We start from the raw sequence: 20,486 nt of genomic DNA on the forward strand, positions 1-20,486 counted from the left end.
GGATCGGGACTGGGACCGGGACACAGCGGAACAGCCGCCGCGATGACGATGAACGCGGACCTGCGGAGGGAACGCGCCGCCGCCACCTTCCAGCCCCTGCTGCTCACACACATCCTGGACGGCGGCCCCGAGCGCACCCGCCGCCGCAAGGAGATCGGTGAGGGAGGGCCCGGCGGGGACCGGGCTGGGGAGGGCGAGGAGGGGCAGAGACAGCCCTGGTGAGGGCTTGGGGAAGGAGGTTTTAGGAGAAGGAGGCGCGGCAGTGGGGAGGGGAGAGGCTGTGGAGTGAGGGACACCCAAGAGGGGACCCCCAGGGCGAGGGAGACCGGGATATGGGGACGGGGAAACGGGGTGGGGACCCTCGGGGGAGGTGAGGAGGGACGAGGTTGTGAGGAGGGGACACATGGGGGGAAGGATGTGTGGAGGAGCTTTTGGGGAGAGGGGGAACTCCAAGGAGAGGGCAGAGCTGTAAAGAGAAGATTTGCAGACAGATGGTCACAGCCTAAAGGAAGTTTAGGGCTAGACAGGAGAGGAGCTCTCTGATGGGTTAGACAGGAACAGGAGCTGCGTTACGTCCCTGGTCTCCCTCTCGTCCCCTTTCCAGGAAGGCTCTGGGCTGACCCTGATAGAGCAATGTCCTTTTACTTGTTTCTCCTTCCTCTGGAGAGTAAGAGGCAGCTTCTCACGGTTATTTCACTCGGGCCCTCTCCTCTCCTGTTTCCTTCCTGCCACGCACTTGCCCAACAGTACAAATGTCACCTGTTTGTCACCTGCCACCACTGTGGTATGAGAGATTAATGAACTGCTTCCATTTTCTTCCCTGGAGTGGGACTGTCAGGGGCTGCTGTTGTGTAACTTCTGTGCCAAAGAGGGGGCCACAGGGGGTCTGTGGCCTTAGGGTACCTTGTTTTCCGGTTTGCACAGTGGGAATAGCTGCTGTGCCCTTCTGCAGGGAGGGAGTTAGGAAGGGATCAGAGTTCAAGAGGCTGAGGGACAGCAGCCTGAGCCTCTGAGGCTGTTGCTGGGGGACCTGCAGGTCTTACGTCAGTGAGTTGCCCTCCTGCCAAGTCCAGAGTGCTCTGAACTAAGCATGGGGTTTATGTGTAAAATGAGAGTGCCAGGAGTTGCTCTCTAAAAGGGCTTTGACTTTTTTTCTGATTTCATTAACTTCCAATTTTATTTTTAATTTTCTGGTACCTGTGCCTTGAGGTACAGCAGGTAAAAAGCTGGGTCATTTCTCACCCACTGTTTGTTGAGGTTTGTGGAAACTGAGCTTGTTTTCCTCTTCTGTTCTGTCCCCAGAGGCCTTAGTTCTTAATGACCCTGACTTCCAGCATGAGGATTTGAACTTCCTGTCCCGTAGCCAACGCTATGAGCAAGCCATCAGGAAGAGCTCCTTGATGGTGATGAAGTTAAGGGAATATGGAATTGCAGATCCTGAAGAGATCTTCTGGTTTAAAAGGTACCTACATCCAGCATTTGCTTTTTGTATGTACTGTGATCATCACCAAGGACATTAGAGTTGTGCTTTTTCCCTATGTTTGCTGTCCAGGGGAAGCTCAAAACCTGTGCAAAAGACCACTGAAGTCTTGGCTTTAGTGAATTTCAGATGAGACCTTGATTTCATGAATATTATGTTTTCTTAGATTATTGACTAGAGATGCACCATTAACAATTACACCCTGCTTCTTATATGTGGTGTGGAAAGTAAAAAATGGGACTTGTAGCTTGATTTGTTTTTTTCCACAAAAGAAGTAAAAAAACACACTAAAATATTTTCAGCCTGAATAGATCTGATGAGTTTGCAGCTTCTAATGAAATATCTTAAATCCAATTACTTCACTTTGCACTTAGACCTAATAAAGTAACATTGCAGGCATACTTGAAAATGTTCCAAGATGGCTTAGAAGTTCTTGTTTATCACTGCCTGTCCTATCTCCCACCTCCACGCTCCTGGTGCTGCAGTGGTTCCCTTTGACCCAGAGGCTTTTTGTTCTATCTGACCTTTGGTTTATTTGATACGACCCTTGGATTAAGTTAATAAAAATAAGACTGTCTTTACATCTGAGTTCTCATCCCTTCCAGGAGGAATCAGAACTTAGTTCCTGATTTTGATGTATTTTTCCCCTTAGTTCTGTTAAACTCATTCTGATTTAATCAAACAGAGACTGTTAACAGATTACACAGACCTAGAAATCTATGGTAACACCGTGGATATATCCTCTGGCACAGTATTTAATGAATCACAAGCCCCCTCTGACTGGTTTTGTAGCAAATCTGGCATGGGCCTTAGGGCATGAATATTGGGAGCAGGTAGTTGAAATCCCTGTGGTTTTAATTTCCAAGAAATTGGTCCACACTGACCTGTGTCATGAAAGTTCTCGTGGAAGTAAAGTAAATGTTTTTGCTCTCACTGTCCACCAGTGCCAACTTTAAAAAGAACAAGTTCAGTGACAGTATTGGATTATTCCAGTGCTGCATAGTAAAAGTTAATGATTAATTTTTTTTCCTCCACAAGGATTATTGGAAGTGACAGGGAAGTTTCTTCATTTATTTGTATGGAGAAAATTCAGAGAACTCTATCCAATCTACCAGCTGGCAAATTTCAATGGAGTTTGCAATGTAAATGCTGTCTTTGGTAGCATTACTGACAATATCATATGAAAACAGACTTTTCAGAAGTAGCCAAGTGAGAGATTCTAGTTTTGTATTTCCATAAACTTGTGTGGGAGTCAGCAATTCTTAACTTTAAATGGATGAAAGTGTAACATTTCATATAGACACCAAATAATACCTCTGTATTTTATGTGATAGGAATAGTCAGGTGTAATGAGTCAGAATTCATGATCCAAAATCGACTGAAACAATGAGGAAGACTTTTCAGAGTCAATTCTTATTGCAGGCATTCAGGATTTTAAAATATAAATGCAATTACTTTAGACTGACTGCTTTTACCATTTTTTAACCATTTTTATTCTACATAAACATGTAGAATAACATACAATGACATGTAACAGAATGAAGAGCAGTACATGAACTCCTTGCCTACAAGTGCAGTGTGCTTGCTCTGAGAACTATACACTTACTATTCCTGATTTGACTTCTTTACTGTAGTGTCTGATGTTGACAAGGGAGGATGTGGGCTTACTGCTGCTTAATAAATGGAAGAAATGAAAGGATTATTTTTTTCATCCTTTGATTTCATTTGCATTTTAACATCTATCTCCACTTTCTCACCTGCTGAGTGTCAAATATTTTTTAAACTCAGTGAACTCCACCCAGCTGGCAAAATGAAGTTTATTTCTATCACGTATCCAAACATGCTAATTGGTGCTAACTAGAAGAAACTCCATGAGTGCAAAAGCTGACCTGGAGGAACTGTATTTGTGTTCATGCATTTTTCCAAATTGGAAAATTGAGTGGATATGGTGTTGCAACATGCCTTGAATGAAGTTTATGAAAGAGATTGAAGTCCTTGATTCAGATGTCAAGTTGTATTTATTGTGATGGACCATCAGAGTTTTACATATGGAAGCCTAAGAAATTCTTTCAATCATCCCCAAACAGCAGGGACAGATTTACATATGCAATTTTTGGAGAATTTTGAGCCAGTAGTTTTCCTGTAGCTTTCCTATATTCCCTGAACAGCACTAAGGAGCTTGGCACATGACTCACTGACTTTATAGCTTGATTTATGAATAGGTGAGGAGAAATGCTGCTTCCTTCAGCTGCCCTGAAGATACACATAAACAGTTGTTGCTGCTGTGACATGCCCAAGTGAATGAATGCTCCTCCTCTGTTTCCAAAGAGCTTTGTTGGACTCCAAACCGTAAGAGGATCTATTAAATATATCTAGAATCCATTTTAGTTGCTTCTCATATAGTCAGTTCTTCTATGTCCACACTGCAGTTGCTGCTGTGATACAGCTTTGAAGGCCAGTGCCAATATTTCAGATTTCTTTGACAGCCCTAACTACAGCAAAATGTAAGTCAGCATGAGAAGTGGGAAGTGGTTCTGGTGTGTGATGCTACAGAGCTCTTGGAAGAGAGCAATCTGGCCAGTTTTAATCCACCTTCAAGTTTAATTAACCTTCAGTGAGGAAAATGGGATTAAATGAAGAAGTGAAAAACAGTTGGGAGAAAATGGGTCACTGAAGAGGAGAAGATCCAAGAGCTGCTGGTCACCAAGCGGTCCCTGTGTTCATGGGCATTGTGTGAACGTGCACTTTCCCTGTGGGAATTTGTCCTTACGTCTCCTTTTGACACTAAATTAGAATCTGGTGTAGCTTTGAGGAATCAAATCAGAAAAACTGTACTAAAGGCCCTACTGGCCACTGCTAAATTAATTTGAAGTGGATGAGTCTGACTTGCTTTTTTTGATACAGCTGGAATAGGAGTTTATTCCCATAGGATTTATCAGCTCTAGGGCCCAGTAAGCACAGTGCAGACATAGCTCCTGCTCCTCCTCCACTGGGATGACCCTTTGTGCTCTTCCTTGAGAGAGTTACTTCAAGGACTCCTGCAGAAAGCAGAAAAGTTTGCATGCAGACTTTGCTTTAACCCTGTTCTGTGACCCAGCTCTGCAGCCTGAGAGTGGCTTTGCAGTTGTTCATGTAGCTTTGGAGCCTCTGAAGAGGCAGACTCTGCTTCTGTCATGCTCTGTGCACTGAGAGACAATGACTTACCTGTCATACAGGTGCCTTCTGCTGTGTGGGTGGCACTGGTTGCTGTGAAATGTGGAAAGATCTGTATTGCCAAAGCATGGGTTACTACACATCCGTCTCCCATCAGTGGATTTGGAGCTGCAGCCTCCTCATGACACTGGTTGTCGCAGCAAATCTGACCTCAGGCCACCAAGGTGATCGTTGGTCGTTGAACAAATGGCCAGTGCCACAGTCAGTCTTGATGACTGCACACACTGCAGCTTCTGGGGAGCAAAGGCAGTGGGCATGTAGAAATTCTGATGGGAAGCAGTAAGAGTTCACAGAAAGGAAGAGAAGAAAGCCTTTTGTTCCTCCCTTCACAGCTGTTCCTCCTCTTCTGGAGGAAAACAGGTTTCTGCCTTCTTGTGGTTCAGGTTGTTAAAAGGCATGTTAAGGAAATCCTAAATATTCAGTGTGGAGTATGCAGAGATGAACAGTTTCTGCTGTAATTTAGGTTTCAGGTTCGTTAATGCGAGAAGCTGTTAAAATGCTGCATGTTTAGTTAGTGAAACACCATGACCTCCTGACACAGGGGTGTTAAAGCATCCACTTGCAAAATGTCTGTTTTCTTACTCCTGTCAGAGAAGGTGCTAATTAAGCACAAGATACCTGGCACTTGTGATTAAACTTACTCGTAGGCAGTGAAAGTTGCAGCTGTGGCCTTTAATGTTCTTGTTTTTTCTGAAGCATTACCTTCAGAGAAGCAGTGTCTGACGTGATTTTTCTGACAGCAAAGCACGTGCTGCAACTTTTTCACAAATTCCTTCAGTAGCCTCTGAAAATACCCAAAGAACCATTCAAGCTCTTCCCAAGCTGCCCAGAAATTGTGCATTTCAAAGTCAGCACTCGGTTTCTCCCTGTAGATTTGTCCTTTTGGGCCCGAGGAGCAGATGCACAATAACTGTGCTGCAGGCAGTGAGGAAATAAAGGGTGCTGCTGTTGCTATATGGGTCCTGGGCTAAGAGAATAACCCACTTAGGAAACCACAAGAATGCTGAAGGTATTCTGTCTTGCTGTCCTTGCAGCATTTTTAGGCCCTTGGTCACCCTGAAAGCATCAGCTTAGTAAACGTGTGCTGCTGTAGTCGAGTGTTTTCTGGTAAGAGAACCATCTGCCTCTATTCCAAGAACTTGAGCCACTGTAGCTGCACTCACACCAGCTTAAAGCACAGTTCATGCATTAATCACCAGCATCAGATTACTTGATTGCAATAGTTTTGGTCCTGGAAAAATCAGAAGGGAAGATGATGTGGAGTCATGTACTCCACAGTGACACTTTAGCATGTTTGTGTTACAGAGCTTGTTGTACTTGGGAATGCACTTTGCCTGCCATCATGGCTACTAAATAATTAGAATTTTCTCTCATGAAATATCTTCTGCTTAGATAAAGGACACCTAAAATGTCTGATTTTTCCTTCCATTCCCTCCAGCACTAGACTGTAATGGTAATTTTAATTAAAGGTGAGTTCCTGATCTCACAACTGATAGGAGCAGCTACAGGTAATACAAAGCCCTTCTGAAAAGCACTCGATCACCTAAGAAGCCTTTTCTTTTTCAGTCCATACTGCTTGTAGCTAATAAAGGCCTAGTTGTAGGCTACCAGCAGCAGTGGGATTGATTCCCACCAAGCCTGAGAGATGGGGGAGAAAAGAGTTGATTTAGTTTTCATGTCCTTAGTTTTAAGTTCCCCCTAGATCTTTGTAGAATAATATTTTATTATACAGTTACATAGCAACAGCAGGATTCATGGGGAGATGAAAATGTCTGGAAGAAACATTTATTTCCCCATTAGCATTGCTTCTAATGCCTCCATATTTGAAGGTTGGTTGTGTGACAAAAAAAAAAAGGTTGAAATAGGCCAAGAGATTATTTTTCTTAGTTGGAGAAAAGCCTTTCAGGTTCACAATCACAGTAAGACTGAGATCCAGATCCCTCTATTTCTCTCCTGTAGAACATGCATTGGCAATGTGCCTGAACCTATGGGTCTCCACTTCAGCATGTTTCAAAAAACCATAGAGACCCAAACGACTGCTGCTCAGAAGGAGAAGTGGCTGCCCCTGGCCCGTGGAGTCAAGATAATTGGCACCTACGCCCAAACCGAGTTGGGACATGGTTAGTTCCCTTCAGGCATCAATGGGTAACCTCTCTTCTGTAACTCCAGTGTGTAAGTTTATGATGTTCCCTGGGTAACTCTAAAAGGGGAAAGGTAAAATACCTTGGTTAATGGTTGATGTTTCTTGCCCTGTAGCCAGACAGCCACCTGTTTTTACATCCTGACAATCCCAGAGTTCTTTTTGGTCTTTTCCAGAATGCACCTCTTAGCTGATCACTGCCTCTGTAGTTGTTTACGGTGAGACTCTAAGCCCTCAGAGTCTGAATTTCACTTGAACTGGTTGGAAAGTGTCAGCCAACAGTCTTGTGGGTTTTATTTTTGCCTGCATTTGGGGCACGTGTCTCTCAGAGTTCTCAGTGCAAGGTTGGCCTGCAGAAACAGGTCAGGAGCATTCCTTTAGGTGCAGTGGAGCACGGTGAGATTGCAGTTTGGTTTGAAAGTCAGGTATGCTTTGCCCCAGGCACTTTTCTTCCAGATGCTTCTTCACTGCAGCTGTACAACTTCATGGAAAGGTCTTGGTTATAAGGAAAAAAAACATCTTACCCCTGCTATTGTTGAAAACTTCCACTGCTTCAAAGGAAAAAACATTTTATGCATCAGAAAACAATCTTTTAGGCCAGAACCTGGAATTATGGCTGTTAAATACCAGCAAGAATGGTTAACAAACCAAAGACTCCAGTGCTTGTGCTGGCATCTGAACTGGGAGAGCATGAGGTGTACAAGTCTGGACACTGCAGAAGCTGGATGGCAATGCCGGTTGCCTGATTGTTCATTTACAGCTGCTGAAACGTTTGTAGAAGATTCAGTGAAAGAAATCCTGTCCTCTGCCCTGCCTGGGAGAGATGGAGTTGGCAAACCCAGCTCCACACCGGAAACTGAGGGATAACTGGATGGCAACAATCAATGCCTGCTGTCCTTGTTTGCTTTCCTACAACAGCTGCTTTCAATCAGTCACACCCACACTGAAGTGATTGGTTTTTACTTGCAATTTCACATTACATGATTTTACTTTCTTGCCTGGTGATGGTCTGGTTTGCTGATAGTTCTCATGCTGTTTGATGGTAATTTGACACTAAATAGAACTATTATATTCTCTGCTGAATAATTAAAATGCAATCTTTTGTGAATGTCGAGCATCTGACTACTCCACCTATAAGGCTGCTGCAGTAATTGTCACTGAACTTTGCTTAATTTAATCCTAATGTTTAGAAACTGGTGATGGGGAAATAGACCATTGATTATTGAGTTGAACTCCAGCCTGGATGGGTAGTTGCTCAGTTTTATCTTAGTGACTACCTGTGTGATAGCCTGTGTTGATTTCAACCTGTTCCATAGTGAAGAAGTCTCTCAAAAAAAATCAGAGAAAGAAAAAGCACAAATAGCACTTAATAGGACTGAAAAGGAAATGAGAGGGAGCAGTGAAAATACTGTGCTGTTTCTGTCTGGTTTATAACTATTGCTGGTAAATAAGGGTTTCCTTTCCCTCACTGACTGTTAGCTGGGTACTTCTCACAGTACTGAACTCACTTATAATCTGGTATTCTTGGTAACCCATTAGTCCCCTCTTGGGCTCGGTCACTGTGCAGTCAAAAAGCTTTGAAAATATTTGTGCTGGGTTTGTTAGATGGTTGAATTTATTTATAGGTGCCTGAGAATATCAAAGAACAGAACTGCAGTTTTTGGGAAGCCCCAGGGATAGAGCTAGTTCATACTAATGTGTGTTTAGAGAACACAAGGGTGCATTGTTCCCACTTTGATAAGAATGTCAAATGAGTTGGAGCCAAGCTCAGACCAGTGCTCTTTCCATAATGCATATAACTTAAATATATATATATATATATTTCTGTTAAAGACATTATTTCATACATAAATGGGCCAGGTGCAGGTACTGATCCTCAATTTATCCCCACTATTTTAATACTCAAATCTGTCAATATTTAAAGATTTAATAAGCATTTAATTCTTCATATTGAACAACTTAATAGACCACTTAACTACTTCACAGTGGTGCTTGACAGAACTTGGAGGAAGAGTCATTCTAATGAAACATGTTTAATTGGAGATAATTTGTGCTGGTGATTTGCAGATTGAAAAATGTTGGCTTTCTTGCCGAGTTGTTCGTGTTCACAACGTTGACTTACACATGCAGAGCACTGTCCTTTTTTTTTAAACATAGCAGAAGTTGAAGGGAGTTGTTTTGGAATGCCATGTACACTAGTAGTGTCTGATCTTTAATTTAAAAAAAATATTAAGTAAGTAATGCAGACAGTTATGATTTGCTTTAAAAAACCCAAAATTTAGTTAAAATTTAGCTTGTTCAGCTGGATAAACAAGAATTTCTACCAGGTTCTGCCTTCAAAAAATGAAGAGGATAAAAAAGTGGACTTCCTATGTCTGGGTAAGGGCTCCCTGCATCCAGCCAGATCACATCTTCATCAAACTGACATTCTGCCTCAGCCCATTTAACGTAGGGATGCTCTGGTTTGAGAACCAGAGTGAAGGTCTGGTCTGTCTTTGCTTTGGATTAATCCCTTTTTTTTTAATCAATCATGGTGTATCAAAAATAGGTGAATGTTGCAGATGCATTTTATGTATGATAAGAAAGAAATGCATTGCAGCACGTTTATTTCAAAGTGAGTGTAATTTCTTATTATTCAGGCCTGAGAAAAGGACAGTGCTCTGTCTTTTCTGAAATACACTGGATGAACTCGGATTTACACATGAATCATTTTTTTTTCTTTTTGTCTCTTCCTGAATCTCCACCATGAATCCTCATGCTTGCTTCCCTCCCATAACATTCCCTTCACGCTCCCATCCCATGACAATTCTTCACAGCTTTGTTCACCGTGGACGGCCTGAGCCTCTGGACCTTCATCTGGGCATGTTCCTCCCCACCCTTCTCACCCAGGCAACCCCAGAGCAGCAGGATCGCTTCTTCATGCCTGCCTGGAACCTGGAGATCATTGGCACTTATGCCCAGACTGAAATGGGCCATGGTACAGTACATTCACTAAATGCTATTTCTAAGAATGGCTTTGTGTACAGAGCATTCCCCTGCCTGGGAGGAATGGTGTATGTGTATCCCAGAGACTTCACACGTGCAGCTGTGGCTGCAGGGAGAAGTGGGCAGCCTCTGAAGTGTTTAACAGGGCATTATTGCCATGTGGTGTTTAACAGGGCATTATTGCCATGTGCTGCTTCCTCCTTTTCCCCCCTACAGGAGGGTTTGGTGTCTGTAGCTCTATTTGTGAGCACCCTGAGTGCTCCTTGTGCCATTCAAACCAGTGTCATTAGTGCCTCTGACTGGTGCTGTCAGTTTGGTGGCATCTGTTCATCATTCTTTCCAGTTTGATTTCTGCTTTGCTGTAATTAATGTCCAGTGTGAAGACAAAAGGACAGAACTTTTAAGGTACTGAAAGAGATGCCAAAAACTTTAAAGACTTGCTTGTCACCCTGGGTCAGAGAACATGTGGATGACTTTGTTCCAATACTCATGTTTTGTGTGGAGTTTTATTCCCCCTTTGTTAACTCCCATGTGTTCTTTTTAATTGGACTATGAAATGTTTTGGTGTGTCTTTAATTTTCTGTCTCAACTAGACTTCGGTTTTTGTTGCTGTTCCTTTGCTTTCAAGCTTTGAAATGGATTTTGATAACTCCAGCAGTATTGTGATTGCAACACTTTTAATCCAAGTTTCAAAGGGAGGATACTGTGCCGTGGGAAACTTTAATTTTGACATCTGAGAGTTGCAGATGAGAATTATTTTCTAAGAATGAGCAGGATTCACGCTTGTGCTGAAGTGAAATGTAGAGACTGTATGAAGCATAAAGTAACTGCAAGTCTGAGGAGAATCTCTTGCAACTAGTGAGGTTTGAAGATCCTTTACCAGCAAAGTAAGTCTGTGTTGAGCTGCCTGTGGAAGTCTGCCATTACCTCCATGTTTTGGGAACGTGGTTGCATCGAGGTGATTCCCTTTTTCATGTTGGAGCTCTTGTTCTGCTCTCTCAGTCCAGACTCTCAGGAGTGTTCACAGCTTGACTAGTTTAAGCAAGTAGGCCTGGTGATTTTTGATTTTTTTAAGGCATGCAGGGACAATGCTACTGCTCTAAGATAGGTGTGTGTGAAGAGTTGGGGGCAGAAGACAAAGGCTGTTCCTGGAATTACCTCCATCTTTTTTCAGTCTCTTCATCTGCCTGCATCAGTCCCCTGGCATTCACGTGCCATTACTTGCTGTCTTGGAGCTATGGATGGTCTCATTTGGGAGATCAGCTCCACCAAGTGAGGAGAATGTAGGCCTGAGAGGGAATAAAGAGATAGTGAGCACTGCTTATTTCATCTTGTGGCTGAGAAGGGTATGATTTTATTTTTCAATTTAATCAGATTGCATTTTAGTGAAATTGAGGTGAGCGTGGTTTTGTGGAATGCCTTAACTGAGAAAGGGCTTCTGGTGTGTGATAACAAAAAGGTGTCAGATTGGAGGTGCTTGGAAAACTAGTCTTAGACCACTGGGGGAAAAAAATTGACATGTTTTCTGAGAATTGGCTTCAGGTCTCAGTCTGTGGTCCGGCTATCACTTGTTCTTCCTTAATTGATTGAAATTCAGTTCTTTATGTAGCCTAAAAGCAAAGTTAAAATTTAAACATTACTACTGGAGTTCCACTTTACGTTGTCCAGTTCTATCCTTGTCTCTTTTTCTGATTGACTTTCTGCCAAAACAATGTGTTTGCTTGTTTCCAGGGACTCACCTTCGGGGTCTAGAGACTACAGCCACTTACGACCCTGCCACGCAGGAGTTCATCCTCAACAGCCCCACTGTCACCTCCATTAAGTGGTGGCCAGGTGGACGTAAGTGCATCACTGTGTGTCTAAAGCTGGAAGGTGTATGGAATAACTTGGGGAGGTGATGTCATGTGTGTTGCATTTACAGAGTGATGGTTGAAAGCTGACCCAAAAAGTTGGCTGAAAAGCAGTTACTCTTGAACACCAAGAAACAGACTTACCAGAGCCTGCTAAAACATCATCTGTGTGTTCTGGACTGTTATTCACAACCAGTCACACTGTATAAATTTAGTGTAATGTTTGGTTGTATCAAAGTTTATATTTCTTTCAGCTTCACTGGTAGGTTTGCCAAGGACTTGGTGTTGTGTAGTCGAGAGAATTGTGTTGTGCAACTTCCACTGACTTGAGCAACACTGTTTGTCTAGAGCTGTACAGTTGGGGTGATAACCAGTGTTGTAAATCTGGTTTTCTACTGCATGATGTGGTTCAGGTAATCTCAGATCCTGCTTTAAGGAAAGACTCTGTGTGTGTAAGTATGTTTGACTGTGTTTTTCCTTCTGACTCCCACTCCTGTTGCAGTTGGGAAGACGTCAAACCACGCCATCGTTCTGGCCCAGCTCTATACCCAGGGCCAGTGCAAAGGGCTGCACGCCTTCATTGTTCCCATCAGGCAGCTGGGCACCCATGAACCTCTACCAGGTAAAAATCCATGTTAAGGGTTAAAATCCATGTCATGGAATCAGTTAGATCTGTTTCTCTCTGACTGTACACAGCTGCTCTCTTGTTGATGTCCATGGCTTACTTCACTAGCTGCTTGCAGTGATTAGATCACAGGGCTTAAATGAGGCTTTCTTGTGACTGAACTACCACCAAATCACCTTTATCATGCCTTCAATGTGAAGTGCAGTTTGGGATTTTATTCTGTCCCACTGTCTCCCAGTGTCTCCCCAGTGTCTCCTATGCATTCTTAGTGCAGCATGTCCTGCTTTCTGAAAGGGAAAGAAGAGCTTTCATCATTGTTTAGCTGCAAGTGAGCTGGGTGAACTTCAGAGGCAGCTCCTGCAGTGAGTGGATAGTAGGACTGTATGGAAGTTAGGAAGTTTCCCATGTTTTGATGTCCACTTGTGGTTTAACCCATCAGGCAGCTAAACACACAGCCATTCCCCTCCCACAGTGGAATAGGGAAGAGAATTGGAAAAAGGTAAAACTTACGGGCTGAGATAAAGACAATTTAATAGGACAGAAAAGGAAGGGAAATTAATAATAATAATAATGGTAAGAGAATATGCAAAACAAGTGATGCAAAATGTGATTGCTCACCACCCATTGACTGATGCCCAGACAGTCCCTGAGCAGTGGGCTGCCACACCACCCAATTCCCCAGTTTTATTGTTCAGCATGATGCCATATGAAGTGGAATATCCCTGTGGCCGCCTGGGGTCAGCTGGCCTGGCTGTGTCCCCTCTCAGCCTGTTGTGCCTCCCAGCCTCCTCACTGGCATCACAGTGTGGAAACTGAAAAGTCCTTGATTTGGTGCAAGCACTGCTCAGCAACAACTGAACCATCAGTGTGTAATCAACACTTCTCATCCTGAATCCAAGGCACAGCACTGTACCAGCTACTGGGAAGAAAATTAACTCAATCCCAGCCAAAACCAGGACACCACTTTTCCATCAAATCTGTTACTCATAACACTGCTGGGACTTGCTAGAAAACTAAGTAATCTTACTGGAGAAAGCTTGAACCTCTCAGGTGGTGTTTAGTTCCTGTTTCTTAATGCAAGTGGCTTTGTCTGTGGCAGGTATTACAGTGGGTGACATTGGCCCGAAATTTGGCTATGATGAAATGGATAACGGCTACCTGAAAATGGACAACTTCCGAATTCCTCGGGAGAACATGCTGATGAAATATGCTCAGGTAAAGCAGTGGATTTCAGCACCTGCTGTTAGACATGGACACACTGAATGCTCTTGTGTGGCTGAATAAGTGCACCAAAAGGATTGTGGGTTGCTTAAGTGCTGCTTGATGAGTTTTGAGCTTGACGTGTCGATATGTAAAAGGGAGGAAACTTCAACAAGCTGGTTTTTGGGGTTTTTTTGGTAGGTTGAACCAGATGGTACCTATGTGAAGCCTGTCAGTGACAAGCTGACCTATGGGACCATGGTGTTCATCCGCTCCCTCATCGTGGGTGACTCCGCTCGCTCGCTGTCCCGCGCCTGCACCATCGCCATCCGCTACAGCGCCGTGAGACACCAGTCTGAGCTGAAGCCAGGGTGAGTGCAGGGACACCCAGGAGCAGCCTTAGTGCTGAGGGGAAATTCTCAATTACTGGAGGGAAGAGGGACTGTGGTTCATATTTGTTTTGGCACTTGATACTGTTTCAAAACACTCAAACTTCAAAAAATCTTTCATTCTTGACTGCCAAAATGTCCTCCCCTGCCAGGGGCTCTTACTGGTCTTAGGTACTCTTAGATACTCGAGCTTGATATGGGTGTAGCTTGTGCTATGAATGGGATTTCTGCAGCAGCAGATTGCTGGCCACTGGCATGCTGATTCATCTGTGTTTTGCTCTAGGGAACCAGAACCCCAGATCCTGGATTATCAGACCCAACAATACAAACTCTTTCCTCTCCTGGCAACAGCATATGCTTTCCATTTTGTGGGAGCCTACATAAAAGACACCTACCATCGTATTAGTGGGGACATCAATGAAGGGGACCTGAGTGAGCTGCCAGAGGTACTGTGTCCTCTGGGAACCAGAGGGGTATTTGTTGAATTCATGTGAGGTTTCTTTACAATTTTCACTTGTGAGGTGTCTTATACTTCTGTAGTTTCAAAAGCCCCCAAGCCCAGTATGTGCTGGTAACCTTTACTTCTTTATTCGCACTATTCATTTAGCACTTTATAAAAAACAGGGAGTAATGCACAGTGAGAAAGCTACTGGGAATATATTTTATCAAAAGATGACTTTTTAGGAATGATGGCATATCACTTGGGAGTTGAGACTGGTCTTATGCTTGTGCTGTAGCTTCTGAATTGTTCTTCCAAGTGGCTGGGGTAGAACAGGTGTGTTGATCAAAGGTATCAATACCATACTGAGGGGCCAGGGTTGTAAAATGTTTGTTTTCTGTTAGGGTTTCTGTCTGAGAACCTGGTGTGACAACAGGCAGTTGAAGACAGACTTGTACATAAAATGCGTAGGCACAGAAAGGGTGGCGTACTCAAAAGTGGACTTTCCATGTACAGAGGTTTTCCTATAAATAGTTTGGCTCAGGAAAGAGGAAAACAGGACCCTGTGGGACAGTGCAGGAGTGGTGTTTTTCTGGGAGCTGCACGTACATGTGCAAGCCAAGAATGGGAAATAAATCTAAACTGGCTTTGCTTTGTCCCTCAGCTCCACGCGCTGACAGCGGGGCTGAAGGCCTTCACTTCCTGGACTGCCAATGCTGGCATTGAGGAATGTCGGATGGCCTGTGGTGGGCACGGCTACTCCCGCTGCAGTGGCATTCCTGACATCTACGTCACCTTCACCCCGTCCTGCACCTACGAGGGAGAAAACACGGTCATGATGCTGCAGACAGCCAGGTGTGGTGGGAGCTCTGCACAGGGGTGCTCCTGCCTCAGTGTTGTGCTATTTGTAGCAGAAGAGTGTTCTGTACTACCATGAAACTGGAGTCATGTTTCTGTCCCTTGCCCTGTTTTTGACAGAAAATTATATGCCTACAGTGTTCTTTCTGGCCTGAGCCTGACTTTTCTCTGCTCAAACAATTTGTAAGAGTTGCCGTCTGCTGTCTGTGTTTTCAGATTCCTTGTCAAAAGCTACACCCAGGTTAGCTCTGGGCAGCAGGTTACTGGCATGGTGTCCTACCTGAACGACCTCTCCAGGCAGCGCATTCAGCCACAGCACGTGGCTGCCAGGACTGTGACCGTGCGGATCAACGACCCTGTCAGCTTGGTGGAGGCTTACAAGGCACGTGCTGCCCGGTGAGTTCACAGTTACCAGCCTGAACCAAGCCAAACTGGGTGTCCTGGGAGGTGGTGGTGATGCACTGCCCTGTTAATGCTGGATTTTCAAGGTGTGGTTGGCAGAGCTTTGATCCGTGTGTTGCTTTCGGGAAGTGACACACTTCACTGGGTTGGGGTCGGTGTTAAGTGCTTTGTGGTTACAAGAGGCTACTCACAGCCTGCTCATGGCCTAGGTACTCTGCTCCCATTTCCATTGGGAAATATTTACATGTAAAGTATATTCACGTGTACAAATACCAATGTTGTATTTGCTCTGGGACTGCTCAGAGGTCTCTCTGGAGAGAAACAATCCTGATATTCAAGCCTGTTATGAAGGAAACGCAAGAGTAGAGCAGATGCCTATATGTGAGTAGGTATTGAAGCACCACATAGGTGCTGTCAGATGTCCTTTACCCCCCTATAGCTGTATTGCAGCTGCAGCAGGGGTAACTGATGTTTCAGGGGCACAACTTTTCAGTCCAGGCAATATATTCAGTCATAGCACATCAGAATAATTCAGAGCTCATGTGCCATGACTGAAATCCATATGAATTCAGTGTATGTCATCTAGTGAATGTGGTGCTATTGTGTAATCTTCTTTTTATAAAACAGACTTGTAGAAGCTGCAGCAAAGAATTTGCAAGCTGAGCTGAACCACAGAAAGAGCAAGGAGGACGCCTGGAACAGAACTTCTGTTGACCTGGTGCGGGCATCAGAGGTCAGTGATGTGCCTGCTACAGAAAATGTGCTTAAGAGCTTCTCATCTCTTTGTGATCCTTTGTGACTGGCCTTCCTGTGTCTGTGCAGGCACACTGCCACTACGTGGTGGTGAAGCTGTTTGCAGCAAAGCTGTCTGAGGTCTCCAACGCCGCTGTCCGAGCTGTGCTGACCGACCTGTGCCTCCTGTACGCCCTGTTCGGCATCAGCAAGAACACAGGGGATTTCTTGCAGGTTGGTGTCTTTCCCCAACACTTTAGATCTCTAGAGCCAGATTCACTGTTTGCAAAGATGCTTTAAATGCCAAATGTATGAATATTTTAGGTATAAATTCTTGAATTCCAGAAGGCCATTAGCAGGGCAGGTCTGGTGGAAGAGTCTTGTCAGGTTTCCCTTGTGATCTGCCAGAATGGAGAGTTGGGTGATAAATGGAAACCAGGCATGTGCCAGGTTTAGCTGAAATGGTTTCCAGTTGGTGACCAGGTGTTGTGTGTTAAAAAACAAGGAGTTAATAAAGGAGGTGCATGTTAGACATGCTCCAAGAGCTGGATCTCTCAAAGGGGGGTCTTGCACTTCAAATCTCGACTCTTACTTCAGTGAATGGGTTTAAATTGTCAGGCATTGCTTTTCTCCTCATTCTGTCAGTTTGAGAATGTGCTCGTGCAGCAGTGGTCTTCAGGCAGACATGGTACATTTTGTCTTCCCATTTTTCCTCTTTGCTGCTTCCTAAAAAATTCCCTGAAACCAGGAGCAATTTAATATACATGTATGCACATTCTTCAAGTAAACTTGCACACAGGGCCTCTAAGGACTGAGTCTCCCATCCAAGATTAAATAGCCGGGTGGTATAGTAGGCTGTGCTGGGCATCTCCATTTGCTTGTACAGTATGGCTAATTGCCAATTTAATTACTTAGTAAACTAAAAAAACCCTGGTGTTTTATGAACTGCTGCATTTTTGTGTGGGAAGGCTGACCACAGGGAAGGGAAGGTTCTTTTGGCTTCTACAATCCCTTTTTTCCCCCCCCAAGGCGGGTATCTTGACCAGTGCCCAAATCACCCAAGTGAACCAGCACGTGAAGGAGCTCCTGGCTGTGATTCGCCCCAATGCAGTGGCCCTGGTGGACTCCTTTGACTTCCATGATGTCCATCTGGGATCTGTGCTTGGCCGCTACGACGGCAACGTCTACGAGAACATGTTCGAGTGGGCAAAGAAATCCCCACTGAACAAAACACAGGTAAGGAAACCTTATTTCATCCTCTTTTCCTCTTCCTCACACATGCCCAGAGAAATAACTCCATTTAGGGTTGTTAATTATACTCCAATGATCTCAGCAGGTAATTGATGAAGGGGGGAGAACAGTCACTGGTAGTAATGGACCAAAACTAGCAACCTACTTTCAGTTTGCTTTCTGTAGTTACTCTCCCACGTGTACCTCATGTGCATCCCTGTGGGATGCTTTTGGGGTTCTCAGTTGAGGGGAGGAGATGATACACTCCATAGAGGAACAACTGAATCATCTCATTGAATTTAAAAGCAATTATCACTTGCTGTTGATTCTGCTTAGTGACAGTAGCTGTGAAAGCTTTACCTGTTTTCTGGCAAATCTTCCCGTGTTCAGGCAGTAGCAGTGACTGGAGATGAAAATAAATTGCTCCTGTGTAGTATTTAGGTGTCAGTTGTTGCACATCTGCCCTAAGACTGGAGCTGCAGCTGAGCTAATAAAATAAACTGTGCTGGGAAGAGTCAGTGTCCCTGTTCCATCAGCCAAACTGAATCCTGTCTTGGAGGTGCCTTTATTTAATTAGGACAGACTGTATCTCCTACAACGGGCTGCCAGAGACTGCAGCTGGAGTTAAATCCCACCACAACTTGCTCAATGTTTTGTAATTCTGAAGTCAATGGGGCTTAGGAGCTTCATTATAGTCCCCTTAGGAGACCTCTACCAGTTTTCTTTTAATTAAAATGCCAAACAATTGTATGGATATAAGGTATCTTGCTTTCTTTTCTTAGAAGAAAGGCAGTGGGCAGGATGTTTTTTAAATTCTCACGTTTTGTGCCATGTAGACACTCAAATATAGAAATTATCTGGCTGTTCTTAAATCTCCAAACTGCCTCTGATTCAAATTTCCTTAGCAAAGAAACACACTGCAAGATGTGAGGAGCTAAAACTGTTTCAAAGACCAGACTTCACCTTGTGACCACTGTCTTGTCCTCTTGCAGGTTCATGAATCTTTCCACAAGCACCTGAAGCCGATGCAAGCCAAGCTGTGAAGCCTGCAGGGTTTTCAAAATGCACTCTTGTCCTGCCCTGAAAACTGGGTGTTTGCATCCTTTCTTCAGGCACCTGAATCAAACCTTTCAAATCCTGTAGCTGTAGGACAGTGAATAATTGTAGCCTTTCTTTTCCACTTTTGTAAATGGAGGAGGTGTTCGGGGAGAGTGAGTAGGGACTGATGCCTGTTTTTAAAGTGCAATTATAATGGTAAAAATTAACCTTTTAAAAATCTGGGAAAGCTTTATGGATTTATACAAGAATTGCTTTTGTGAAGCTGCTAACTAGAGAGAAGTTCCTGTCAACTGGAGAGGGGGCAGGACTTTACTATGAAGTAGTTGACAGCCCTCAGGCAGTAGCTTCTGATGAGCAGTTATGTCCTCCCCCCCCAAAAAAAGTGTCTTGATTATTTTTTTTTTTTAAAATTAGCACCACCTCTCTCCTTGTTTGGCAAATATTTGTGCTGTCTGGAGCCTCCTGCATAGCCTTGTGCACGTGAGTCTGTGTGTGGCACTGTTTTCCTGATGTATCTGGGAAGTAAATGCCCATCCTTCTCTGCTGAGCTCTGCTTCAGGAATCTTTCCAGAAGAAATATTCATATGTCCTTTGTTTTCCAATACATCCTTTCACTGCCTTGCAGAACCTCCTTTTCCCTGTGTGCCACCTCCAGCACTGGCACCTTGCTCCTGGTTAATAAGAAGTCAAAGGAGAACATAGTGATGCTGCTCTGAGGACAAAAAACAACCGGTAGGAATCAGCTGGGTGCTGATAGCAGATGTTCTGCCCCTTTTTTCACTGTTAGTATTTTCTAGCACTATCTCAAAGCACTTTACAAATGTTACTTATGTTTGATTTGGTGGGAAAAAACCCCACATGTAGTGGTAAAAACTGCAAATTTGACCTGGAATGATGAAGCCAGTATTGGAGGGCAGAAATGGGTTGACCAAGGTCCTCGGGTCTTCAGATTGTTCTGGGATCTTGTCCTGGTTTTTAAAGGCATTTGTCAAGAAAACGACAATCCCAAATGAAGTGTCCAGATTTTTTTTTTTTCCTAACTGTGCATTTCCAAGGAGCTTTCTCTGATTTGCTTGATTTTGTTTTTATATTGACTTGGGCCTTGCCACGGTGCTTTGACTGAACAGGAAGGATTTATCTTGTAAGAGAACTTCCTGCTGCCCCATGAAATCAGTGCAGCTACAAATAAGCAAAATCATTTGGGCTTTTCCACACCGATAACTCTGTCCAGTAACCATAAAACCAGATATAAGGGCAGCTTTGAGCTTAAAATGGCAAAAAGCTTCAGCAAAACCCCAAATCCTGCAGGCAACACCTGAGAAGATGCTTCTCTGCAGCTTTTGGTATCTGTTAGTCTCTAATTTTGGATCAGTTTTCATGGATGAGTTTTTTCCTGGCACTAACAATGATCAGACACAATGTTTGGCTCCACGTGCAGTGGCTGAACAGAATGAAATATTTAATTTTGAATAAACTAATCAAACTTGCCTGTGAGCTGCCGAGTGTTCCAGGTCCCGTGGAAGCACTGCTGTTCAGGATTCCAGAGGACCTCTGCCTTCCATGTGTCCAGTGGAACAGCCTCCTGACCTGGGGAGGGAGGATGGAGGAGCAGGTTAAAAATATGCTAATGAGAACAGTACTAGTTAACTATGTACAGATCTAATAAATTACAAAAATGTGTTTTCAGACAAGATGTCTCTCTTTTCATGCATTGCCTTCAGTGGATCTTGTGTAAAGTAGTGGAGGAAGTAGAATGAAGTATTCAGAAGACCTTTAATTAGTTGGATTTTGGTGTTTTATGTAGTCTGAGCTTTCTGGCTTTGCTGTTCAGTGTTGCAGGGCAGTGATCCCTGTCCCATCCCACAGTGATCCCAGCCTCTCCTG

The 20,486-nt window shown here is 44.0% G+C and overlaps 1 protein-coding gene and 1 long non-coding RNA gene across 3 annotated transcripts; one reads left to right on the top strand and one right to left on the bottom strand.

Moving 5' to 3' along the window:
* The first annotated feature begins 42 nt into the window (after positions 1-42).
* Positions 43-20,293, top strand: ACOX1 (acyl-CoA oxidase 1). 2 transcript variants are annotated; one of them, XM_064675817.1, is made up of 14 exons: positions 43-157; positions 1,303-1,462; positions 6,653-6,813; positions 11,550-11,657; positions 12,171-12,290; positions 13,393-13,508; positions 13,695-13,864; positions 14,166-14,328; positions 14,986-15,176; positions 15,396-15,575; positions 16,209-16,314; positions 16,404-16,547; positions 17,343-17,549; positions 18,536-20,293. In XM_064675817.1, exons 1-14 carry the CDS (start codon positions 43-45, stop codon positions 18,584-18,586), a joined length of 1,992 nt encoding a protein of 663 aa, XP_064531887.1. In that variant the 3' UTR covers positions 18,587-20,293. The 2 variants fall into 2 exon arrangements, with proteins under 2 accessions (XP_064531887.1, XP_064531886.1); XM_064675816.1 differs by lacking the exon at positions 6,653-6,813 and adding an exon at positions 9,650-9,810.
* Positions 14,449-20,193, bottom strand: LOC135424519 (uncharacterized). Its single transcript, XR_010435257.1, has 2 exons — positions 20,091-20,193; positions 14,449-15,134 (listed from the first exon to the last, which is right to left on the bottom strand). It is a non-coding gene; the product is annotated as an uncharacterized LOC135424519 (long non-coding RNA).
* Positions 20,294-20,486: the final 193 nt, after the last annotated feature.

This window comes from Pseudopipra pipra, chromosome 19 (assembly GCF_036250125.1).
Source record: "Pseudopipra pipra isolate bDixPip1 chromosome 19, bDixPip1.hap1, whole genome shotgun sequence".
NCBI classification, from domain to species: domain Eukaryota; kingdom Metazoa; phylum Chordata; class Aves; order Passeriformes; family Pipridae; genus Pseudopipra; species Pseudopipra pipra.

Excerpts from the sequence above, each read along its gene's own strand:
- ACOX1 (XM_064675817.1), top strand. The coding sequence starts at position 43 with ATGACGATGAACGCGGACCTGCGGAGGGAACGCGCCGCCGCCACCTTC. Across the intron at positions 11,658-12,170 it reads TAAGTGGTGGCCAGGTGGAC|TTGGGAAGACGTCAAACCAC; the intron begins GTAAGTGCATCA and ends CTCCTGTTGCAG. Across the intron at positions 14,329-14,985 it reads ACCTGAGTGAGCTGCCAGAG|CTCCACGCGCTGACAGCGGG; the intron begins GTACTGTGTCCT and ends TTTGTCCCTCAG.